General features: G+C 40.6%; 1 protein-coding gene across 1 annotated transcript; it reads right to left on the reverse strand.

The window, feature by feature from the left end:
- Positions 1–504: 504 nt before the first annotated feature.
- LOC131854098 (helicase POLQ-like) lies at positions 505–21,304 on the reverse strand. The gene is made up of 16 exons (XM_059205223.1): positions 20,505–21,304; positions 18,969–19,147; positions 18,036–18,227; positions 17,135–17,216; positions 15,653–15,864; positions 14,150–14,295; positions 13,525–13,686; positions 12,838–13,007; positions 11,699–11,897; positions 9,187–9,320; positions 8,050–8,204; positions 5,550–5,645; positions 4,491–4,582; positions 3,468–3,663; positions 1,618–1,752; positions 505–844 (listed from the first exon to the last, which is right to left on the reverse strand). Exons 1-16 carry the CDS (start codon positions 21,214–21,216, stop codon positions 773–775), a joined length of 2,934 nt encoding a protein of 977 aa, XP_059061206.1. The 5' UTR covers positions 21,217–21,304; the 3' UTR covers positions 505–772.
- Positions 21,305–22,509: the final 1,205 nt, after the last annotated feature.

Consider the following 22,509-nt stretch of genomic DNA (forward strand, 5'->3'; position numbering starts at 1 on the left):
TTAAATTGGTTCCGTAGTTTTAGCGTGAAAGCGAGACAGACAGACAAAGTTACTTACGCATTTATAATTTTAGTCAAGATATTTTATTTATAAGGCTTACTTAATTCTCTATACAATTCAATTACTTATAAAAAATATCACGTTTTTTTATAAATATAGTTATAATCACATACTTCATTTGAAAAGAATAAGAGCTGAGTTTCTTGTCAGTTCTTCTCACCTCGAAATCACTACGAAATATTGGTAGATTTAAATCATAATAGTCTGTAATAGATTTTGACACTAAGGCTGTTCATTAACTTATTTATTACATGTTTCTAGCTTTAATAATGACAATACTTCCATACAATCTGTCATATCCCCATCCTCCACCGGCCTCGGTGGTCTAGCGGTTTAGCACACCGCCTTACTACCGATGGTCGCGGGTTCGATTCCTCGCACGGCACAAACATTTGCATCCATGAGTATGATTGTTTATATACTTGAATATATACATAATATACAAAAGAAAACACCTAGACCGATACAAAAACTCACACTTTTGAATACAAATATTTAGTTGTGCAAGGAATGTAACCTGCAAACATTGGAAATAATGCAGTGTCCTAGTCGAACCCGCGACCATAGAAGTAAGGCGGTGTCCTAAACAACCAGACCACTGCGGCCGTCATTAACTATACTAATCTACTACATAATAACTATCAGTCTTAAAATTGGCTTTAAACTGGTTAATATTTCAGATGAATATTTTCATGATATAATCATCGAAATTTTACAATTTGAGCTCCTCCATAACTTCTTCAGCTTCGGCGCGGAGATTCTCCACTTTTTCTATTAACATCATCTGAAAGTTACCACATTAATACGTGAAGCAAAAACTTTGTATCCCTTAGGCAAATTGCGCGGACGGAAAAATATGACATTTCGCACACTAGAGTGCGAATGCAGTTTCACATGCGTGTAATTTATAGCCTATATGTTATTCTGATGTATAAGCTATATTATTGTAAAGTTACATCAAAATCTGTTCAGTAGTTTTTGCGTCAAAGAGTAACAAACATCCATACTTACAAACTTTCGCGTTTTATTACATTACTAGGTTTTACCCGCGACTTCGCTCATTGAATAGAAAATATTCGATTATTTTTTAAATAAAAAGTATCCTATGTTCAATCTAATGCCTCCAAGAACATGTTTACAAAGTTTTATGATGATCGGTTTTTAGTTTTTGAGTGTAAGCGTAACAAACATACCTACTTTCACATTTATAATATTACTAGCTACTCGCCCCGGCTTCGCACGGGTGTACATGTATTATATATATAAATCTTCCTCTTGAATCACTCTATCTATTAAAAAAAACCGCTTCAAAATCCGTTGCGTAGTTTTAAAGATTTAAGCATACATAGGAACGGACAGACAGCGACAGCGACTTTGTTTTATACCATGTAATGATAATAATGATTAAGAATTAAGATTAAGATATTGAGACTCCTTCTGTATACAAACAATCGTACTCATAAATACAAATGTTTATTATGGCGCGAGGAATCGAACCCGCGACCATCGGAAGTAAAATATGTAGACGTAAGTCGTAAAGTCGTAAATTAATCTTACTCTGGCAGCACTGATGAGATGGTTAGCAGCTGTCCTGGAGAGGTGAGAGATGGAAGAGACGAGGTCATCCTCTGATGCTTTCGCCAGATCCTCTATTGATTTATAGCCCGCTCGCATTAACTGCAGTGCCCGGGCCTGTGTAAACAAACAAACAAATATATATAATCTTAATTTTTTTTTTTATATAACACAGGGGACAAACGAGCATGCGGCTCACCTGATGGTAAGTGATTACCGCCGCCCATGAGCACCCGCAACACCAGGGGAATTACAAGTACGTTGTCGGCCTTTTAAAAAGGAATAAGCTCTTTTCTTGAAGGTTTCAATATCGTATCGGTTTTTCGGCAAAAAGTTTTTAGAAACGGTTTTCTAGAATATTTTGCCACGCACTACCAAACTGTGGAGGACCGCCATTCATCAGATGATCAGGATGGTATAATAATATTTTAAAAACACTTGCTCGTAAAGTGGATTTAATTTCACTGGTTTTCAATATATGAAATAGATCATTAAACGCGCGTGCGTCTAAACGCAAATAGTGGAGTTATATTCCAAATCCGCACTATTTGCGTTTTTATTTTTATTTAATTTTGAAATGACAGCGCGGAGCCGTTATAAGTAGGCAGAGAGGAGAGAAAGTAGTGAATTCCGCATAGAGAACCCTCAGAGAGGTCACTGCTGCTAGAGTGAGCCACCGCTGTCGGAGTTCCGGTGGACTGAAACAGCGATTCTGCGACTCCAGCTCACGATGTTGGATGAGGGATATTTTAGACTTTTTAATAGATAGATAGATAGATAGATATATCGTTTATTTGTTTGTTACTAGTCACAAACATAACATGTTCATAAGAATATAAAATACATAATACAACATAAGATTTATAGAATTGTGTTATTATGTGTGATCTGTAGCAATACAAAAGGTCGAAGCTCAGCGTGGAACATTGTTTAGGGAACAAAACACTGATTTTCAGCTTCAACCCATTTGAGGGTACGTGAAAATAATAATTAAAATAAATATAAAATAAACAGGAGCAATATTATTGGTGATTGTCTGTGCGGTGGTTGTATAATAAAAATAATGTAAATAGGTCAGAGTATAATTTGATATAATTTTAACTGAGTGGTAAGGATCAACAAAAAGAAAAAAAGAAAAAAAGAAAATATGAATAAGAGTAACATAGAAAAAAAAAATATTAAAAAACCATTACGTGAGATTACAACCGCTAGCCAAGAAATTTCTGTGGAATGCCTAAAATTTGTTTTTTTAATAAGTATTCTTTGTGATGTTTTTTACAACTGTGTACGGTAGTTAATGAGTAGGAGTCTCAGTATCCCCTTACTTCCCCGGGACGGGCAGGTCACTACCATGAGGGATTTTCTCCAAGCAAATAAAAGTGGATTAGAGATAAGGTGCGAGTTCCACCAATGTTAAATCCCCCATCATTGTGGATCCGCCCGCAGGAACGGTGGCTGAGAAATATTAGCTTCTGGCATGGTTAATGGCAAATAGTGTGACAAGAGAGGCGGCTACAGGAACTATGGGTCCGGACCCATCCCGGCCGTCAATCATCTCGTGGGAGGCCCGCTCCTGCCGTGACTCTGCCCTATAGTCTCAGCGGTTCAAGTCCGCCCACACAACAGAAGCCTAGATGGGGAGTCGCATCCCGTATTCCGGTGCGACTCCTCCTTGGTAGGCAGGCGGGGGAATTGGGAATAGTGCCCCCACGCGTCGAGGAGGGCCCTCTGACGGACAGGTCTCCATGAGGGATTTACCCCAAGGAAAAGGAAAGGGAGGGATATTGGAGATAGAATAAGCAAGGTAGAGAGGATATAGAGTAGCGAGCGACCTTCTTGACGGCGGGCAGCTGTAACAGCCGCTGCAGCTGCGGCGCGGCGCAGTGCTGCAGCCGCGGACACAGCTCCGCGAACAGCGCCGCCCACGCCCACAGCGGCTGCAGCGCTGCACTGAAGCGGGCCGCGCTCGACGACAGCGCTGTCGCACTGCTCACCACAGACTGCACCGTGCCGCGCGGGATCACGTATCTAGTGGTATTTAAACTACTATCAATACAAAAGCAGAGGGAACTATAATTCAATGGGATTTATGTTTTTGATATGTACTTTATAATAATAATCCTGAACAATTATATATATTAAAAATAGAGCTGAGTTTCTTGTCAGTTCTTCTCATCTCGAAATCATCCCGAACTGACTGTAGATTTGACATATCATAAGATATGTATGAATATAGATTAAATTTGAATTAACACAGCGCCATCTAGTTCCAAGCTTAGCAGCTCTTGTGTTATGGGTACTAGACAACTGAAATAAATACTTAGATATATATACATATTGTAAATACATACATAATATACATAGAAAACATCCAGACCGATACAAACAATCATACTCATAATACTTTATATTAAATCAATATTATTTAATATTTATTTATTCATGAACAATGTACATTGTATTTGAATGTTGATATGATGGTTGATAAACAGCGCAAATATATATATATAAATAGCCCAAAAATATATATCAAGCTTCTTTAAAAATGACAATACTGTCATACAAATTTTCATCTCCTTTTTCAACCCTTTACAACCTTTTTATATCGCATTAAAAAGTAGCCTATATCCTTTCTCAGGGTCTGGACTATCTGTGTACCATACATACATACAATACTGAGTTCAGAGTCTTTTATATGTACAGAAATAAATAAAATTGAAGCGTCTGTTTGTAATTTAAAATTTACAACTTTTCAATATATACATATAATAATGTGTGTATTTCATTTCTTAGTTTATTATTTTAGTTGCTAGCTGGCAATTTTCTAAATTAGAAAAAATCTAAAAGTTACTCACTTTTCAGCAACGACGTGGAACGGAACCTGCTTCCACAGGTCGTGCAGCATCAGCGCGAGGTAGAACCGGCACAACACTCTCTCCGGCACATTCTATACGAACATTATTCAAACCGGATTTTAATTTCATAAAGCCTCAGTAGTACTTAATATGTTTATATCTATTGTATGTATTAATATATTTTATATTTATTAATATTTATTTATTATATATATACTTTTGTAATATAACCTCATAAGTGTTGAATGATATTGTTAAGTTGTTTCATTAAAGTCAGACCGAGCACCTAACATATCAATTATGTGTAATGATATCTTCTGAACCACACGATACAGACTTGCATGTCTAGTGTGTGGTTCGCCGTAATGTGTATTGAATGTAAAAGTGTTTCATTGGCCAATAAAGTTTATTATTATTATTATTATAAATTAAAAAGAGATCTGTACAAAATTTTCTGCGTGGGCGCATCCTATTAATGGCGCTGAACATTTTCCTTTATAAGATGTGTTTCAGATTGACGGGTAATATAACATAGAAATAACAGATTATGAATGCATAACATTTTTTTAACGTAGGAAGTATGTAAGTCGCGTTCCACGTCGCGTAGAATTTAACTTTATTTTCCTAAAATATGGAATTAATTTAAAATAAAAGTAGTCTATGTTGATTATCGCATGCCTCTTACTTGTTACACTGTAATTATTTATATAAAAAAACATCTATTAAAAAGAGCAACACACAAGTTTCTTGCTCATTCTTCTTGTGATGAATCTGCATTCCGAATGAGTGGTAGAATCAATATGACTATATATGACTATTCAAAAGTGCTTGTAATGAGTTTATTTGAATAAAGATTATTTCTATTTCTATTTCTATTTCTAAGTTACTCCTTATTACATCAGCTACCTGCCAAAAAAAGTTCCATCTAAATCGGTCCAGCCATTTCAGAAATTAGACAGACTGAGAAAAATTGTAAAAAATATTATTTTGGTGCATGTACCCTACAATAAATCTGTGAGTGTTGTGTAGTGGGTTATTATACAAGTATAGTGTACTGACCGTGATGGACTTGCCAGTGATCATGCGCATCGCGTTCACCTCCGTAATGCCCAGCACTTTCGCTGTCTGAACACCCTCTTCATCCAAACCGCTGTACTGTAACAAATAGCAGATATGTGTAAACATTTTATTTATCTAACTAGCACTTGCACTTGCACTTGCGACTTCGTCCGCGTGGAATTTAACTTTATTTTTCTAAAATAAAAGTAGCCTAAGTTACTCCTTATTACATCCGCTACCTGCCAATAAAGGTCCTGTTAAAATCGGTCCAGCCATGACAGAGATTAGCCGGAACAAATTGACCGACAGACAGACTGACAAAATTTGTAAAGTGGTTTATTGGTGTTTGTACCGTGTTCATATTTACTACATGCAGTAAAAACGGTTATTTCAATATTACAAATAGACACTCCAATTTTATTTATATGTATAGATGTATAGACTAGCGTCACTGAATATATTGGTTTGATAAAACTTTTAAGAGTAAAACTATCGAAGCTATATACTAATATTATACATGTTAAAGTAGGAATGTTTGTTACTCTTTCACGGAAAAACTACTGAACCGATCATCATGAAATTTTGTACACATGTTCTTCAAGATATCAGAATAAACATTTAATTTACAAAATGCAAGCGAAGCCGCGACTAAAAGTTAGTTAAAAAATCAAGTGTTTGCAAGTAATATTGAACCTTACCAATGTGTAATAGTGTCTATAATCGGGCTTAATGCCAGCGAAGTCATGTGGCGTCTCTAAATATATTAGTTTGTTTAACTTTTAAGAGTAACCCCATCGAAGCTATTATAAATAAAGTGCAAGAAATATTGGACCTTACCACTGTGTAATAGTGTCTATAATCGGGCTTGATACCAGCGAAGTCATGTGGCGTCACTAAATATATTAGTTTGTATAACTTTTAAGAGTAACCCAATGGAAGCTATTATAAATAAAGTGCAAGAAATATTGGACCTTACCACTGTGTAATAGTGTCTATAATCGGGCTTGATGCCAGCGAACTCATGTGGCGTCACTAATATATTAGTTTGTATAACTTTTAAGAGAAACCCCATCGAAGCTATTATAAATAAAGTGCAAGAAATATTGGACCTTACCACTGTGTAATAGTGTCTATAATCGGGCTTGATGCCAGCGAAGTCATGTGGCGTCACTAAATATATTAGTTTGTATAACTTTTAAGAGAAACCCCATCGAAGCTATTATAAATAAAGTGCAAGAAATATTGGACCTTACCACTGTGTAATAGTGTCTATAATCGGGCTTGATGCCAGCGAAGTCATGTGGCGTCACTAAATATATTAGTTTGTATAACTTTTAAGAGTAACCCAATCGAAGCTATTATAAATAAAGTGCAAGAAATATTGGACCTTACCACTGTGTAATAGTGTCTATAATCGGGCTTGATACCAGCGAAGTCATGTGGCGTCACTAAATATATTAGTTTGTATAACTTTTAAGAGTAACCCAATCGAAGCTATTATAAATAAAGTGCAAGAAATATTGGACCTTACCACTGTGTAATAGTGTCTATAATCGGGCTTGATGCCAGCGAAGTCATGTGGCGTCTCTAAATATATTAGTTTGTATAACTTTTAAGAGTAACCCAATCGAAGCTATTATAAATAAAGTGCAAGAAATATTGGACCTTACCACTGTGTAATAGTGTCTATAATCGGGCTTGATGCCAGCGAAGTCATGTGGCGTCACTAAATATATTAGTTTGTATAACTTTTAAGAGTAACCCAATCGAAGCTATTATAAATAAAGTGCAAGAAATATTGGACCTTACCACTGTGTAATAGTGTCTATAATCGGGCTTGATACCAGCGAACTCATGTGGCGTCACTAAATATATTAGTTTGTATAAATTTTAAGAGAAACCCAATCGAAGCTATTATAAATAAAGTGCAAGAAATATTGGACCTTACCACTGTGTAATAGTGTCTATAATCGGGCTTGATACCAGCGAAGTCATGTGGCGTCACTAATATATTAGTTTGTATAACTTTTAAGAGTAACCCAATCGAAGCTATTATAAATAAAGTGCAAGAAATATTGGACCTTACCACTGTGTAATAGTGTCTATAATCGGGCTTGATGCCAGCGAACTCATGTGGCGTCACTAATATATTAGTTTGTATAACTTTTAAGAGTAACCCAATGGAAGCTATTATAAATAAAGTGCAAGAAATATTGGACCTTACCACTGTGTAATAGTGTCTATAATCGGGCTTGATGCCAGCGAACTCATGTGGCGTCACTAATATATTAGTTTGTATAACTTTTAAGAGTAACCCAATGGAAGCTATTATAAATAAAGTGCAAGAAATATTGGACCTTACCACTGTGTAATAGTGTCTATAATCGGGCTTGATGCCAGCGAACTCATGTGGCGTCACTAATATATTAGTTTGTATAACTTTTAAGAGTAACCCAATCGAAGCTATTATAAATAAAGTGCAAGAAATATTGGACCTTACCACTGTGTAATAGTGTCTATAATCGGGCTTGATGCCAGCGAAGTCGTGTGGGGTCACCAAGTAGAGCAGATGCAGGCTGCCCATGAGAACGACACTTTTGGACGCGGTGTTCAGATCTTCCAACAACTGTTTCGCTGCTTCCAAACTTAATCCACCTACGAAAATAATTGAATCCAATCCTTACTAATGTTATAAATGTGAAAGTAAGGATATTTGTTATGCTTTCACGAAAAAACTACTGAACATCATAAAATTTCATGAATCATGATCTTAGAAATAAAACATATGTTATATATAGTTACCACCATTGTACATACCATATTCTGACAAATAAATATATTATTATTATTATTATTTTTCTTGTAGTACTTTTTTTTCTCTTCTTTTATGGATTTAAAAGAAGGTAATACTCACCTACACGGGCCTTAGCCAAGTGTGGGAGAGGTTGTGCTGGGTGAAGATATTATTATTAGAGGTATTAGAATGAACATAGGATACTTTTTATTTAAAAAAAACTATTTTTATAAAATTAAAAACAAAAATATCAACATTTTGCAATACTTCAGCGCTATCTCGCAGCCAGTAATGAAGTTATTGAATAGATTCAATGCGAGTGAAGCCGCGGGTAAAAGCTAGATTATGTACATACCTTACCATTATTATCAATGCAAAAGTTTGTAAGTATGAATGGATGTTTGTTACTCTTTCACGCAAAAACTACTTACTGGATTTTGTTGAAACTTTACATATAGACTATAATTTAAAAAGACATTGTGTAAATTTGGCGACACATAATGATAAGTGTGGTGCAGAAGAAGACGCGCGGGTCAGCTAGTGTATAACAATCTAGAGACACTGAGAAAAGGTAGACTTATCCCTAGAAGACTGTAACTGTGCCTTGGTCTTCCGCTCCCTCTGTCTCCTCTATTTTTCCCTCAATAACAATTTTCACATATTTATCGTGCCGTAACAAGTGTCCTAACATATTTTCTATATATTCAATATATGCCTTTTTTCTTTAACCCTCCTTCATTTCTTATGACGTGAACATACAATCTGGTAAATTTAAACAACTATCTATTGAATGTTTGTCCCGTGCAAAGCCGGGTCTAACCGCTAGTTGAAACACAATAGTACCTTTTATAGCGGCGTCTCCTAGCGAGCTGACAGTGAAGCGGTCTGCTTTCTGCTCCAGGGCTCCGCTCTGTACCAGCGCGGACAAGGATTCATCGCAGAGCGTCTCCAACTCCGCATCATCACTGGAATTACAACTTACGATTATATGTTTAGCATTTTTTTTAGTTATACAACAGTTACGAACTATACCGTTACGTGCTGATGGTGCTAAATTTGAATTTAAATGAATCTATATTAATGTAAACATGTACATTTCTTTGAAAAGAAAGTTTCTTGTCAGTTCTTCTCATCTCGAAATAATTCCGAACTGACGGTAGATCTATACATATAAATAAAATTGGAGTGTCTGTTTGTAATATTGAAATAACCGTTTTTTAGTACATGCATATGAATATAAATACGGTACATACACCAAAATAACATTTTTTACTATTTTAGTCTGTCTGTTGGTCTATCTGTTTATTCCGACTAATTTCTGAAATGGCTGGACCTTTTGTTTTGGCAGGTAGCTTATGTAATAAGGAGTAACTTAGGCTACTTTTAACAGTTTAGGCGGCCCGCACGTACCTGTGGTGCGCGAGCAGGGTGCGGCGCAGGAGCCGCAGCAGCGCGGGCCGCGAGGTTGCGAGCCGCAGCGCCGCGCCGCCCAGCAGCAGGGCGGCGGCCCGCACGTACCTGTGGTGCGCGAGCAGGGTGCGGCGCAGGAGCCGCAGCAGCGCGGGCCGCGAGGTTGCGAGCCGCAGCGCCGCGCCGCCCAGCAGCAGGGCGGCGGCCCGCACGTACCTGTGGTGCGCCGAGCAGGGTGCGGCGCAGGAGCCGCAGCAGCGCGGGCCGCGAGGTTGCGAGCCGCAGCGCCGCGCCGCCCAGCAGCAGGGCGGCGGCCCGCACGTACCTGTGGTGCGCGAGCAGGGTGCGGCGCAGGAGCCGCAGCAGCGCGGGCCGCGAGGTTGCGAGCCGCAGCGCCGCGCCGCCCAGCAGCAGGGCGGCGGCCCGCACGTACCTGTGGTGCGCGAGCAGGGTGCGGCGCAGGAGCCGCAGCAGCGCGGGCCGCGAGGTTGCGAGCCGCAGCGCCGCGCCGCCCAGCAGCAGGGCGGCGGCCCGCACGTACCTGTGGTGCGCGAGCAGGGTGCGGCGCAGGAGCCGCAGCAGCGCGGGCCGCGAGGTTGCGAGCCGCAGCGCCGCGCCGCCCAGCAGCAGGGCGGCGGCCCGCACGTACCTGTGGTGCGCGAGCAGGGTGCGGCGCAGGAGCCGCAGCAGCGCGGGCCGCGAGGTTGCGAGCCGCAGCGCCGCGCCGCCCAGCAGCAGGGCGGCGGCCCGCACGTACCTGTGGTGCGCGAGCAGGGTGCGGCGCAGGAGCCGCAGCAGCGCGGGCCGCGAGGTTGCGAGCCGCAGCGCCGCGCCGCCCAGCAGCAGGGCGGCGGCCCGCACGTACCTGTGGTGCGCGAGCAGGGTGCGGCGCAGGAGCCGCAGCAGCGCGGGCCGCGAGGTTGCGAGCCGCAGCGCCGCGCCGCCCAGCAGCAGGGCGGCGGCCCGCACGTACCTGTGGTGCGCGAGCAGGGTGCGGCGCAGGAGCCGCAGCAGCGCGGGCCGCGAGGTTGCGAGCCGCAGCGCCGCGCCGCCCAGCAGCAGGGCGGCGGCCCGCACGTACCTGTGGTGCGCGAGCAGGGTGCGGCGCAGGAGCCGCAGCAGCGCGGGCCGCGAGGTTGCGAGCCGCAGCGCCGCGCCGCCCAGCAGCAGGGCGGCGGCCCGCACGTACCTGTGGTGCGCGAGCAGGGTGCGGCGCAGGAGCCGCAGCAGCGCGGGCCGCGAGGTTGCGAGCCGCAGCGCCGCGCCGCCCAGCAGCAGGGCGGCGGCCCGCACGTACCTGTGGTGCGCGAGCAGGGTGCGGCGCAGGAGCCGCAGCAGCGCGGGCCGCGAGGTTGCGAGCCGCAGCGCCGCGCCGCCCAGCAGCAGGGCGGCGGCCCGCACGTACCTGTGGTGCGCGAGCAGGGTGCGGCGCAGGAGCCGCAGCAGCGCGGGCCGCGAGGTTGCGAGCCGCAGCGCCGCGCCGCCCAGCAGCAGGGCGGCGGCCCGCACGTACCTGTGGTGCGCGAGCAGGGTGCGGCGCAGGAGCCGCAGCAGCGCGGGCCGCGAGGTTGCGAGCCGCAGCGCCGCGCCGCCCAGCAGCAGGGCGGCGGCCCGCACGTACCTGTGGTGCGCGAGCAGGGTGCGGCGCAGGAGCCGCAGCAGCGCGGGCCGCGAGGTTGCGAGCCGCAGCGCCGCGCCGCCCAGCAGCAGGGCGGCGGCCCGCACGTACCTGTGGTGCGCGAGCAGGGTGCGGCGCAGGAGCCGCAGCAGCGCGGGCCGCGAGGTTGCGAGCCGCAGCGCCGCGCCGCCCAGCAGCAGGGCGGCGGCCCGCACGTACCTGTGGTGCGCGAGCAGGGTGCGGCGCAGGAGCCGCAGCAGCGCGGGCCGCGAGGTTGCGAGCCGCAGCGCCGCGCCGCCCAGCAGCAGGGCGGCGGCCCGCACGTACCTGTGGTGCGCGAGCAGGGTGCGGCGCAGGAGCCGCAGCAGCGCGGGCCGCGAGGTTGCGAGCCGCAGCGCCGCGCCGCCCAGCAGCAGGGCGGCGGCGCCGGCCGCAGTCAGTTCGCTGCGCGCGGCCTGCAGTCCGCCGCCGAGCACGGCTCGCAGCTCGTGCCAATCGCTCAGCGCGCAGATTATTATACTTTCACCTGACATCACACATACAGAACTAGCGTCACACATACAACAGCTGTGTTATTTATAAGTAACATTAAGTGAAATCCACGGCAACGCTTTCTTTATAATTAATTTTATTCTCTCTCTCTGTCCAACACATGTTCCCAGTTTATCTGAGGTCGGGTCTCTCTGTACATCTGCGCCAGAGGACTCTGTTCTGTTCTGTTCTTTTCAATTTCAATTAGTTTTATTGTTGTCTTAACACACTAATATATATATGTATATAAAGACTGTGAATTAAGTAAGCCTGCCTGCTTAGTAACTTACATTAATTTATTTATTTATTTATTAAAGGAAAACCAAGGCTATTCAAGTACATCTTAAATAAAATCAATATATATGTCATAATAAGCCACTGACAGGCTTTCACTAATAACAATAGACTAATTCTTAAAAAATTTACATCACTACGTATAAAGGCATTATAAAGTTAACAGAGAATATGAAATTAATTAACAAGAGTACAGTAACAAATAGTCAATTTATAGAAATATATACATATACATGATTTTCAATAATAATTAATTGTTATTTAAAGAAGGGCTCACTTAGTTGGTGTCTCGTTGATTTAATATTATTACAAAATATATCTATATTAACTGTTTTAGATAGTTTATTAAAATTGTTGCTAGCTCGCCAAATGAATTCTGCTTATAGTTCGATGACACTAGGGGAACAGATAGGAGAGGATTGTGCCTTGTTGATACTCGTGGTACATTAATGGATAATTTACCCAGGAGATTCGGGCAGTCGACAGCACCAGAGGCTATTCTCATGAGATTTAAGTTACGCTTAAATCAGTAATAGCTGACGCAACTCATTTTGGCTGCATCAGTTTTTTTTTCTTTTTATATTATCTTTAATGTTGGCAATAAATATTTTATCTATCTAATAATATGATAGGATATGGACCTGCATCGGTGGCTCCGGCTCGTCCCGCGCGGCCCGCCATCTGCCGGTAGGCGGCGAGCGACAGCATGCGGCGAGCGAGGCGCGGCGCGCGGACCACCACACGGCGCGCCGGAAGGTTAACACCCGCCGCCAGCGTCGACGTGCAGCATAGCACGCCTACCACGCCCGCCCTACGACCACAATACACATTACGACTTCCACAGAAAGGCGGAAAGAGAATTGTTAGGAATATGAACTCTTGATCCCATTGCTAACAATCTACCATGCCAGGTTGACCTCTACGCGCTGCGCTGGAAACCATCGTGATAAATTCTAGGTCAATTTATCACGATGAGCTAACTGACCTAACTCCATGCTCATTTTATCATCCTCCATTGGTGCCCCGCCAGCGTATACCGTTAGTGCAAGCGAGTACGTCATTCCATTATCAAATATAAAAAAACCTCCACCGAAATTACACCTGTCACCTTCTCAGAAATCCCTCATCATTTAGGGACCTCATTTAGTCGCTATGCCCCGCCCACTGTGGAAATGCGCCAATCGAAGTTAATCGGTACGTCGTGCTGATGAATTCTGATTGGTGCAGCTCGTTTCCACGTTTAATGCGAAATGTTGATAATATAAATAATGCGCGAGGCAACAGAGACCACTCAGCCACCATGGCACCAGCAGCCATCTGCCAGGTACCTGAAGGCGTGCTCGAGCAGCGCGCGCTCGTCTTGTGCGAGTCCGGCGTGGTGGTAGGCTATGCCGGCCCGCACGGCCGCACACAGCGCGCGGTCTCCTCCTTCCGCCGCCAGCGCGCGCGACAACGCCAGCCGCTCCGCCGCACGATGTCGCAACATCTGTCTACGATACGGCGTCTCATTACACTTATTGTTTTTACCAGGGACTTCACAGGCTTCACGGTTCCGAGGATTTGTAAGTATATTGTATAGTCTAGAGATTTAGCGCACCGTTTTATTTATTCTATAGCTCATCCTACCTTTCACTCTTGCCCCGGCATCGTATATGGTAATCCATCAAAGATATAAATATTGTAACGACTGTGTTAAAACCACAAGGTTCTAAGGGTACTATAAACCAAAACTCGTGTATATAAGGTTTATTGGTCGGTTTCAAATACAGGTACAGCTACTTTAATATTATAAATAACATATGAGAAATCAATAAAACGAAACAATAGCGCGTTTCAATTTTGTTACAGCGCCATCTATTGGCGTTGAATGCAAACACTATTGTTTCACTGATACAATCTATTAAAATTTTAACAGATTGAAAAAAAAGTTAAAATGCTATACTGAATACGTACTTTCTCTGAAGCTTGCAGAGTAATGCGGCGACGTTCTCGCAGTTGCGTTTGGTGGGGCAGAACACGAGGCACGAGGATTGCGGCACCACCTCGGACACGAGGCCGCCCAGCAGGTCGGGGTCCAGCCGCGTCGCAGCAGCCGAGTACTGCCGACACCCACATTACAAGGTCACAACACGAGGCACGAGGTACTGCCGGCGACACCCACATTACAAGGTCACAACACGAGGCACGAGGTACTGCCGGCGACACCCACATTACAAGGTCACAACACGAGGCACGAGGTACTGCCGGCGACACCCACATTACAAGGTCACAACACGAGGCACGAGGTACTGCAGGCGACACTCACATTACAAGGTCACAACACGAGGTACTGCCGGCGAAATCCACATTACAAGGTCACAACACGAGGCACGAAGTACTGCCGGCGACACCCACATTACAACGTCATAACACGAGACACGAGGTACTGCCGCCGACACCCACATTACAAGGTCACAACACGAGGCACGAGGTACTGCCGGCGACACCCACATTACAAGGTCACAACACGAGGCATTACTCACAAAACGAATACTTAAATAAAAAATATACATGGCAATAATTGTTCATGAACGGGATTTTCACTTAATGTTAGACATAGACACCTATATAAGTACACAACGAAAATAAACTGGCTCAAAAAAAGAAATACAATGGAGTTTCTTGCCAGTTATTCTCAACTGAACCAGTATACTGAACTGGACGATATGGAAAACAATATTAATACAAAAAACTTGACGTTCATAAGCGGCTAAAATGTTCCACTTGATTAAATATTTTTTTACTTTATTTCTAACTAGCTACCCCGCGCAACTTCGCCTGCATCACACTTACTTAGCATTTACCATTATATTTCGCCCAATTTATATAATATATTTTTAAATTATAGCCTGTATGTTATTCTGGTATATCATTATTTATTACATAGTATAAAACAAAGTCGCTGTCGCTGTCTGTCCGTCCCTCATCATCATCATCATCATCGCAGCCCGGAAGACGTCCACTGCTGGACATAGGCCTCCCCCAAAGATCTCCACGACGATCGGTCCTGCGCTGCTCGCATCCAATGCCTTCCCGCGATCTTGACCAGATCGTCGGTCCACCTTGCTGGAGGCCTTCCCACGCTGCGTCTTCCGGTCTGTGGTCGCCACTCGAGGACTTTACTGCCCCAACGGCCATCTGTCCTACGAGCTATGTGCCCTGCCGTCTGTCCGTCCCTATGTATGCTTAAATCTTTAAATCAACGCAACGGATTTTGAAGTGTTTTTTTAGTATATAGAGTGATTCAAGAGGAAGGTTTATATATATATAATACATGTACATCCGTGCGAAGCCGGGTCGAGTAGCTAGTAAGCTATATTACTGTAAAGTTTCATGAAAATCCGTTCAGTAGTTTTTGCGTGAACGAGTAACAAACATCCATCTACACTCAATAAGATAAGATTGGTATGTACTAACATCGTACGCCAGCGTCCTCTCTGGTACTATCTCGAAGGCGTCTTCCCCGTGGCCGTCCTTCCACACGATCCTGTGCAGCACGTCTCCGAGCTTCACGTACTCCGTCAGCTCGACCGGCCGGAACTGTCTCTCGAACACGTCCGCGTCCAGAAACCTGGCTATCTCTGGCAGGTTGCCGATTGTAGCACTCATACCCACTATTTGGATGTCCACTGTATACAATCAAATAATTTTAACTAGCAGTACCCTCGGTTTCGTCCGCATGGAATAGTGATCTTGACGAAATGAAGAGAAATATTAGTAATCCAACCCAAAAAACCCAAAGAAAAAAATGTCATGTTTTTCAGCCTATAAGGGGCTAAAACGCATAAATAGACAAAAAAATACGGGAACTTAGTTTTCTACCCGGGACAAATTATCAAAAGACAAATTGTCTAACGTAGATCGATCGATTTAATAATAAAAACGGAGCACGATTCGAATACGGGACAGAGTCAGTCCCGCCGGGACATTTTAAACTAAGCCTAAAATACGGGACGTCCCGGGAAATACGGGGCGTCTGGCAACGCTATTGTTGATGTACGTCGGTAAAGGGGCCCTTAGGGGGGGGGGGGGGATTGTTAGTAATGTATCTGATAACCCCATTGCTAGCAATGTATCAGGTTATGTATACTATATCAGGTTAACCTCCACGCGGTTCCCCCTGGAAACCATCGTGATAAATTCCTAACTTGTCACGATGGGCTAATTAACCTGACCTCATGTTCTTATCATCCTCCACTGGTGCCCCGCCAGCGTAAACCGTTAGCGCAGGCGTGTGCTCCATTCCATTATCATACATAAAAAGGGGCCTCTTAAACCTACACCCGTGTCACAAGTCCAGGAACTGCTTGGAGTTTTCCACTCTATCATATGATGGACCCAGACCAGATCAGCCGCACGGTGACGCCATGGTAGTTCGTCTCTCTCTAGTGAAGAAGCCGAAGTTATTATCATGCTTGGTAAGCCAATGTTCTCTCTTTATATATCACAATGATAAAGCATACGGCCCATCTGATGGTAAATAGTTATCGTATTCCTGAAATACCAGAGGAGTCACATGCCTGTTAATATACCCTTAAGAAACCTTAATATACCGTTCTTGAAAACCTCATGCTCTACTCCAAAACATCTTCCAGCACTAGAACTGCTGTCGCTTCAGTAGTATGTTTACTTAGTGTATTTTATATAACTCACTATGGTTTATAGGATTGAACTGATCCTATATCGCTTGGCAAAATTATAAACATAACTAAAAAAAGCTAATTTAGTTTTTTTATAAATTAAACTAAATTAGCTCTTTTTAAACTTTCGTGTTTAATATACAATATTTATATTATTAAAGGGTCTAAATATGAAACGTCGAAAGAGGTAAATACCTTTATTTGCCATGAAATTATTAGTGTTAAGACCCGGTTAATAATATTAAACTAAATTACTTACAGTCAGCAAAGAGAACAGTAGACAATAAAATCTCCAAAGAACTGCCACGACCTTCTTCCCCAATGAGATGCAGTTCATCAACCTAAAAAGGAACAGGGATACAATTTTAAAATAAAATACCTGATGATACAATGGAACTTTCTCGAAGACACCAGTTGAATAAATTAAATCTTTAGTGTTTCTAGTCCTTCACAAATGTGGAGGTGGTAGAACGGAGTGGAACCTTAAATGAATTTTTAGTATCTAGTAATGTGACAATATCTATATAATAGATCTAAAGAAATTGTTTATAATAATGTAAATTTAAAAAAATTAACGGTAGAAGTTTCAATATTGATTGTCGCATGCCTAATCCTTGTTAATGTGTATACTTAGACTAACATTTATATAAAAGAGCAACACGCAAGTTTCTTGCTTGTTCTTCTCATACTGAGTCTGCATTCCGAATGAGTAGTAGAATAAAAAAAAATATGACTATTCAATAGTGCTCATATTTAGTATATTTGATAAGATAAGATAGATAGATAGATTATAGTTTTTATTTATATAAAGATTATTTTTATTTCTATTTCTTACTCTACCACTTAAAAATTCTTCAAACATTTATATAATCAACTAGCTGTCCCGGCAAACATTGATTTGGCATATAAATTAATAACGCTATAAAAAAATAGGGGTTGGTGATAGAAGGTGAAAATTTAGAGTTGTATGTATTTTTAATGACAAATAATAAAAAATAATGTTAGGGGTGGACAACCCTTATCCTTGAAAAATAGATAGTAGCCGATTCAGATCTACTGAATATGCATATAAAATTTCATAAAAATCGGTCAAGCCGTTACAGATGAGTATGATAACTAACATTGTGACAGGAGTATTTTAGATATAAGATAGTGCTTACTACAATTAAACCGATCTCTTGCAGCCGATTCAACTCTAAAAGGCTCCGGACCAAAGCCAGACCTTTCTCAATGGTCGCTATATAAATGCTGTTCTTTTGCCGCCTCTTTTTAGGTGGCAAATGACCTTTTCCGCCAGCATATTCTTCCACTAAGAAGTCTAGCTGTACAGCAAATGGAGAAAGTGACCAAATCTGAAAAATAACATAGTAAATCCGATGTAACTTAGATGTAACATTCATTCATAATTTAAGAGCTACACTCGAGTCAGTGTCTGTGAAAATTACAGCATTCCGCCTGCCTATGTGTCCAATTATCTAAAATCAGTTATCTAAAATCACATAAACAAACATACATTTAATGAATCCATCTATACTAATATTATAAAGAGAAAAGTGAGGTTTTAGAGGATAATCTCTGGATCTATTAAACTAATTTGAAAATACTTTCACCATTAGAAAGCCTCATTATTTTTTAGTGTCATGGGGTAATAACATCATGCTATGACCAATAGGAGTGAAGCTGCAATGGCGAAAATGATCAGACAAAGTTACGTAAAACAAGTAGTTATAAAGAAAATAAAAAAAGAACAAGTTAAGAGTACAACCCCCTAGGTGCAACTGCAACTACCTACTTGTTACACAATTGGCATGGCATACAGAGATTGTTCTTGGAAAGTATGTCCCAATACTTTCCAACAGTTGGTACCTCGAAAGATAGGCAACCAAGAGGTAGGACAATACAGGATGGCAAGTGGATGGACATTGTACATTAATTGTGAACAGGGATAAGTTAAAATAGTTATGAGTTGAATCAATTGAGATTCTGAATTGTAATTAGAATTAAATAAATTAATTTAACTTTCTTTCTCTTTTAAAGAACCCATAAAGGTCTAAGAACATATATTACTAGTAAATAACAATAAGACAACTAACCTTTTCTTGGACAATAGCAACGAATGGTAATATGAACAAGGCATTGCGCTTTCTATTGAGAACTTCCCGCAGCATCAGCACCTCTGCCACTAAGGTCTTGCCACCACTGGTCGGTAAGGCATAGATCAGGTTACGTCTCTCTTTAATGGCATCCATATTTAGGCACTCTTCTTGCCAATCTACAAAGGTAAATGCATTTATTTTGAGCTTAATAAATTACAATTGACACAGCACCATCTAGTCCAAAGCTAAGCATAGCTTGTTTTATGTTATGTTGTTTTATGTTACAACTTATATATTTTTTGTGTATAACATACATCATATGCATTCCAAAAAACAGCAATATTCATATTATTAATACTAGATTTAAAGACAAACTTGCTGTCCCCAAGTATCGTTCTTTTAAGTCAATAGGTCTTTTATGGGAATAGGTATAAAATTTTACAATAAGATACCAAAGGCTATATTGGAATTACCCTTAAATAAATTTAAAACATCTGTTAAATCATATTTACTAAGCAAGGCTACTCACTAAACGATTACTATATGGCAATAGTTTTCATGTTTGGGATTTTCATTTAATGTTAGACATAGATACCTACATATATAAATACCTATGCATTGTAAATAAACTGGATTTTAAAAAAAAGTAATTCAATTGAGTACTTGCCAGTTCTCAATTGGATCTATATACCGAACTTGAAGTTCATAAGCGGCTAAAATGTCCTACATGAATAAATTATTTTTGAATTTGAATTTGAATATATATAAAATTCTCATAACACAGGTTTCTACATTGTACTCCTCTGAAACCGCCTGACCGATTTTGATGAAATTTTATATGTATATTCAGTAGGCCTGAGAATAGGTTTATAACTAATATTTAGACTCCTAAGTGATAAGGCTGGCCCACCCAAAAAAAAATTTTTTTTATTGACAAAACTTTCATTTTTATTTTTTTTTTATTATATGGTATTAAAAAATACATACAATCCTAAATTTTCACCCTTCTATCACTCACCCTTCTATTTTTAAATAGCGATATTAATTTGTATGGCAAAACAACATTTGCCGGTTAGTTAATAATATACATAGAAAACACCCAGACCGATACAAACATACTCATGAATACAAATGTTTTTACTGTGCAAGAATTGAACATGTATTTTAATCAGTAACTCAAACTATAAAATATATCACCTGGCTGATATAGACAAGTATAATTCAAAATTAATTTTGGATGGATATTTGTTACTCTTTTACACCAAAACTACTGAACAGATTTTGATGAAACTTTACACTAAATACAGCTTATACATCAGAATAACACATAGGCTACAAGTTCCAACTGGGTGAAACCATCATATCCTGGAGCTAGAAGGCCGGCAGTAGCTCTATGATGCAGATGAGTAGAAGTTTCCAATGGAAGGCCATTCTACATGATAGCATCACCAAATATATTTGCTCATAGTCTTAGGACTGATTGCAAATTTACTCAGAGAAAAAAAAACATTAAAACTTAAAATAGTACAATACCATAAAATTTCTCTATATTTCTTAAAGTTTTAAATAATTTTTTCGTAATCATTGGTAAACCATAGAAAGTAGTTACATCATTATAATTTTGTACAGGCTTCAGTTTGGGAAATTCGTTTACACATTTTGTTAGTTTATCATCGAGTACTACTCCGCTTTCTCTGATGTCCAGCAGAAAGGAATCCTTAGTTTCAAATAATGAACTCTTATCCTTATTAATTTTATCAATATCACATATAGACTGATTTACTATATTAAAACTCTTTTCAATATCTTCTCTTAAATTATTCTCACATTTTATCTCATCTACATGATTGTTATCTGTACAATTTTGATCCAATTTTGAGGTAAATAAATCACCTGACAAATTAATTTCATTAACTGATTCATGTTTATCAAATACTTTATCATTAAGTAGCGCAACTGGTAATGATTCCCAGTTATGTACATCTTCAGGTACAGGACTTTGTATACCAGGAGAACATAGAACACTAGAGTTATTTCGCGAAGATTCGTTCAAATATTCCACTTGATTGCACGGCAACGGTGGAGATTCACAACCTCCCGGTGTATTAGCTAGTGTACTCGTTATCTGAGGATGAACCGGTGTATCGTTTATTGTATTTTCCATATTATACCGTCTTAAAACGCGACCGGTACCGAGACGTCGTCGTTTTGGTGTTGACGTGTTCTCCTGGGTTAATTTGTACATCGGATATATTTATAGGACTAGTGTAAATTTAGATAATAACATATAACACAATATTATGATTTCAATTCATGTAAAATAAAACATATGTTTTATTTTCAAATAAAAATTCAAAACTTTCAAAAGACTTAAACTTAAATGACATTTAATAATACTGATATTTAATTGATTGACGACTGACGTAGAAAACACAGAGCCAAAAGATTGAATCAGAATAATCACAGATAAAAGAAATGATGTGCTTTACATAGGTATGTAAGAAATAATTTCAAATTAAACGTTTTTGGCTGCTTTGCGATACTCGGCTTTTTTATATATGGGCTGTAGAGAATATGTTATTATGTTATGAAAATATAATAAAAATCATTTAATTATCTTTTAGTTTACGATTAATTCAGTCATGTATATGTTGGGGTAGTAATGTATTTTATACATATTTTATTCTATTTTTGAATGTATTTAATTTATGTATGAATTACATGATCATAGTTCGAGTAAGATGGGGTAGCCAAAAACATTGTCTACAATATATGGTCATATTTCGCTTAATATATAATTTGTTTTTTTTGGCAGTGTTTTCCGTTACTAAAAAATAACTGACTTGTGCATATTTAGGCTTATTTATAATACCTACTTTAGGAAAGTACCGAAGAGAACTAATCTTACCATTAGGCAGAGTAAACAACTGTCTATGCCTCACAAAATTTTTTATCATGACGGTGGCCAGGGTGAACCGTGTGGAGATATGTGTGGATGGAGGTAAGATAATTATATACAATACACCAGCTGTGCCCACGGTTTCACCCGTATGAAATTTTAGCCTGAATTATTCTGATGTATAAATAAGCTACATTACTGCAAAGTTTCATCAAAATCCGTGCAGTAGTTTTAGCATGAAAAAGTTCCAACAATCCACCAATCCATCCATACTTACAAACTTCCGCGTTTATAATATTAGTAAGAACCTGGAAGGCACTCAAAGTTATAGTCTTTTTTAAATTTAATTCGAGGTGACAATGAATGTTATTGTTAATGATTTTATGAACGGGAAAAATTTAGTTCAAACAGTAATGAGAATAGAAGAATTTTGACGGCCTGGGTGGCACACCGCCTTACTTCCGATGGTCGCGGGTTCGATTCCTCGCACGATACAAATATTTGTATTCATGACATGAATATGGATATATTGACGATAATGATCATGTTTACATGGAATACGTCAGGACGTATATGAATGGAATGAGATAATTTACAAATTACAACTTTGTTAAAATAATGTGTTACACAAAATCCTTC

The sequence above is a fragment of the Achroia grisella genome, unplaced genomic scaffold, assembly GCF_030625045.1.
Source record: "Achroia grisella isolate CSIRO2021 unplaced genomic scaffold, CSIRO_AGI_Agris_v1 utg947, whole genome shotgun sequence".
Taxonomy (NCBI): domain Eukaryota; kingdom Metazoa; phylum Arthropoda; class Insecta; order Lepidoptera; family Pyralidae; genus Achroia; species Achroia grisella.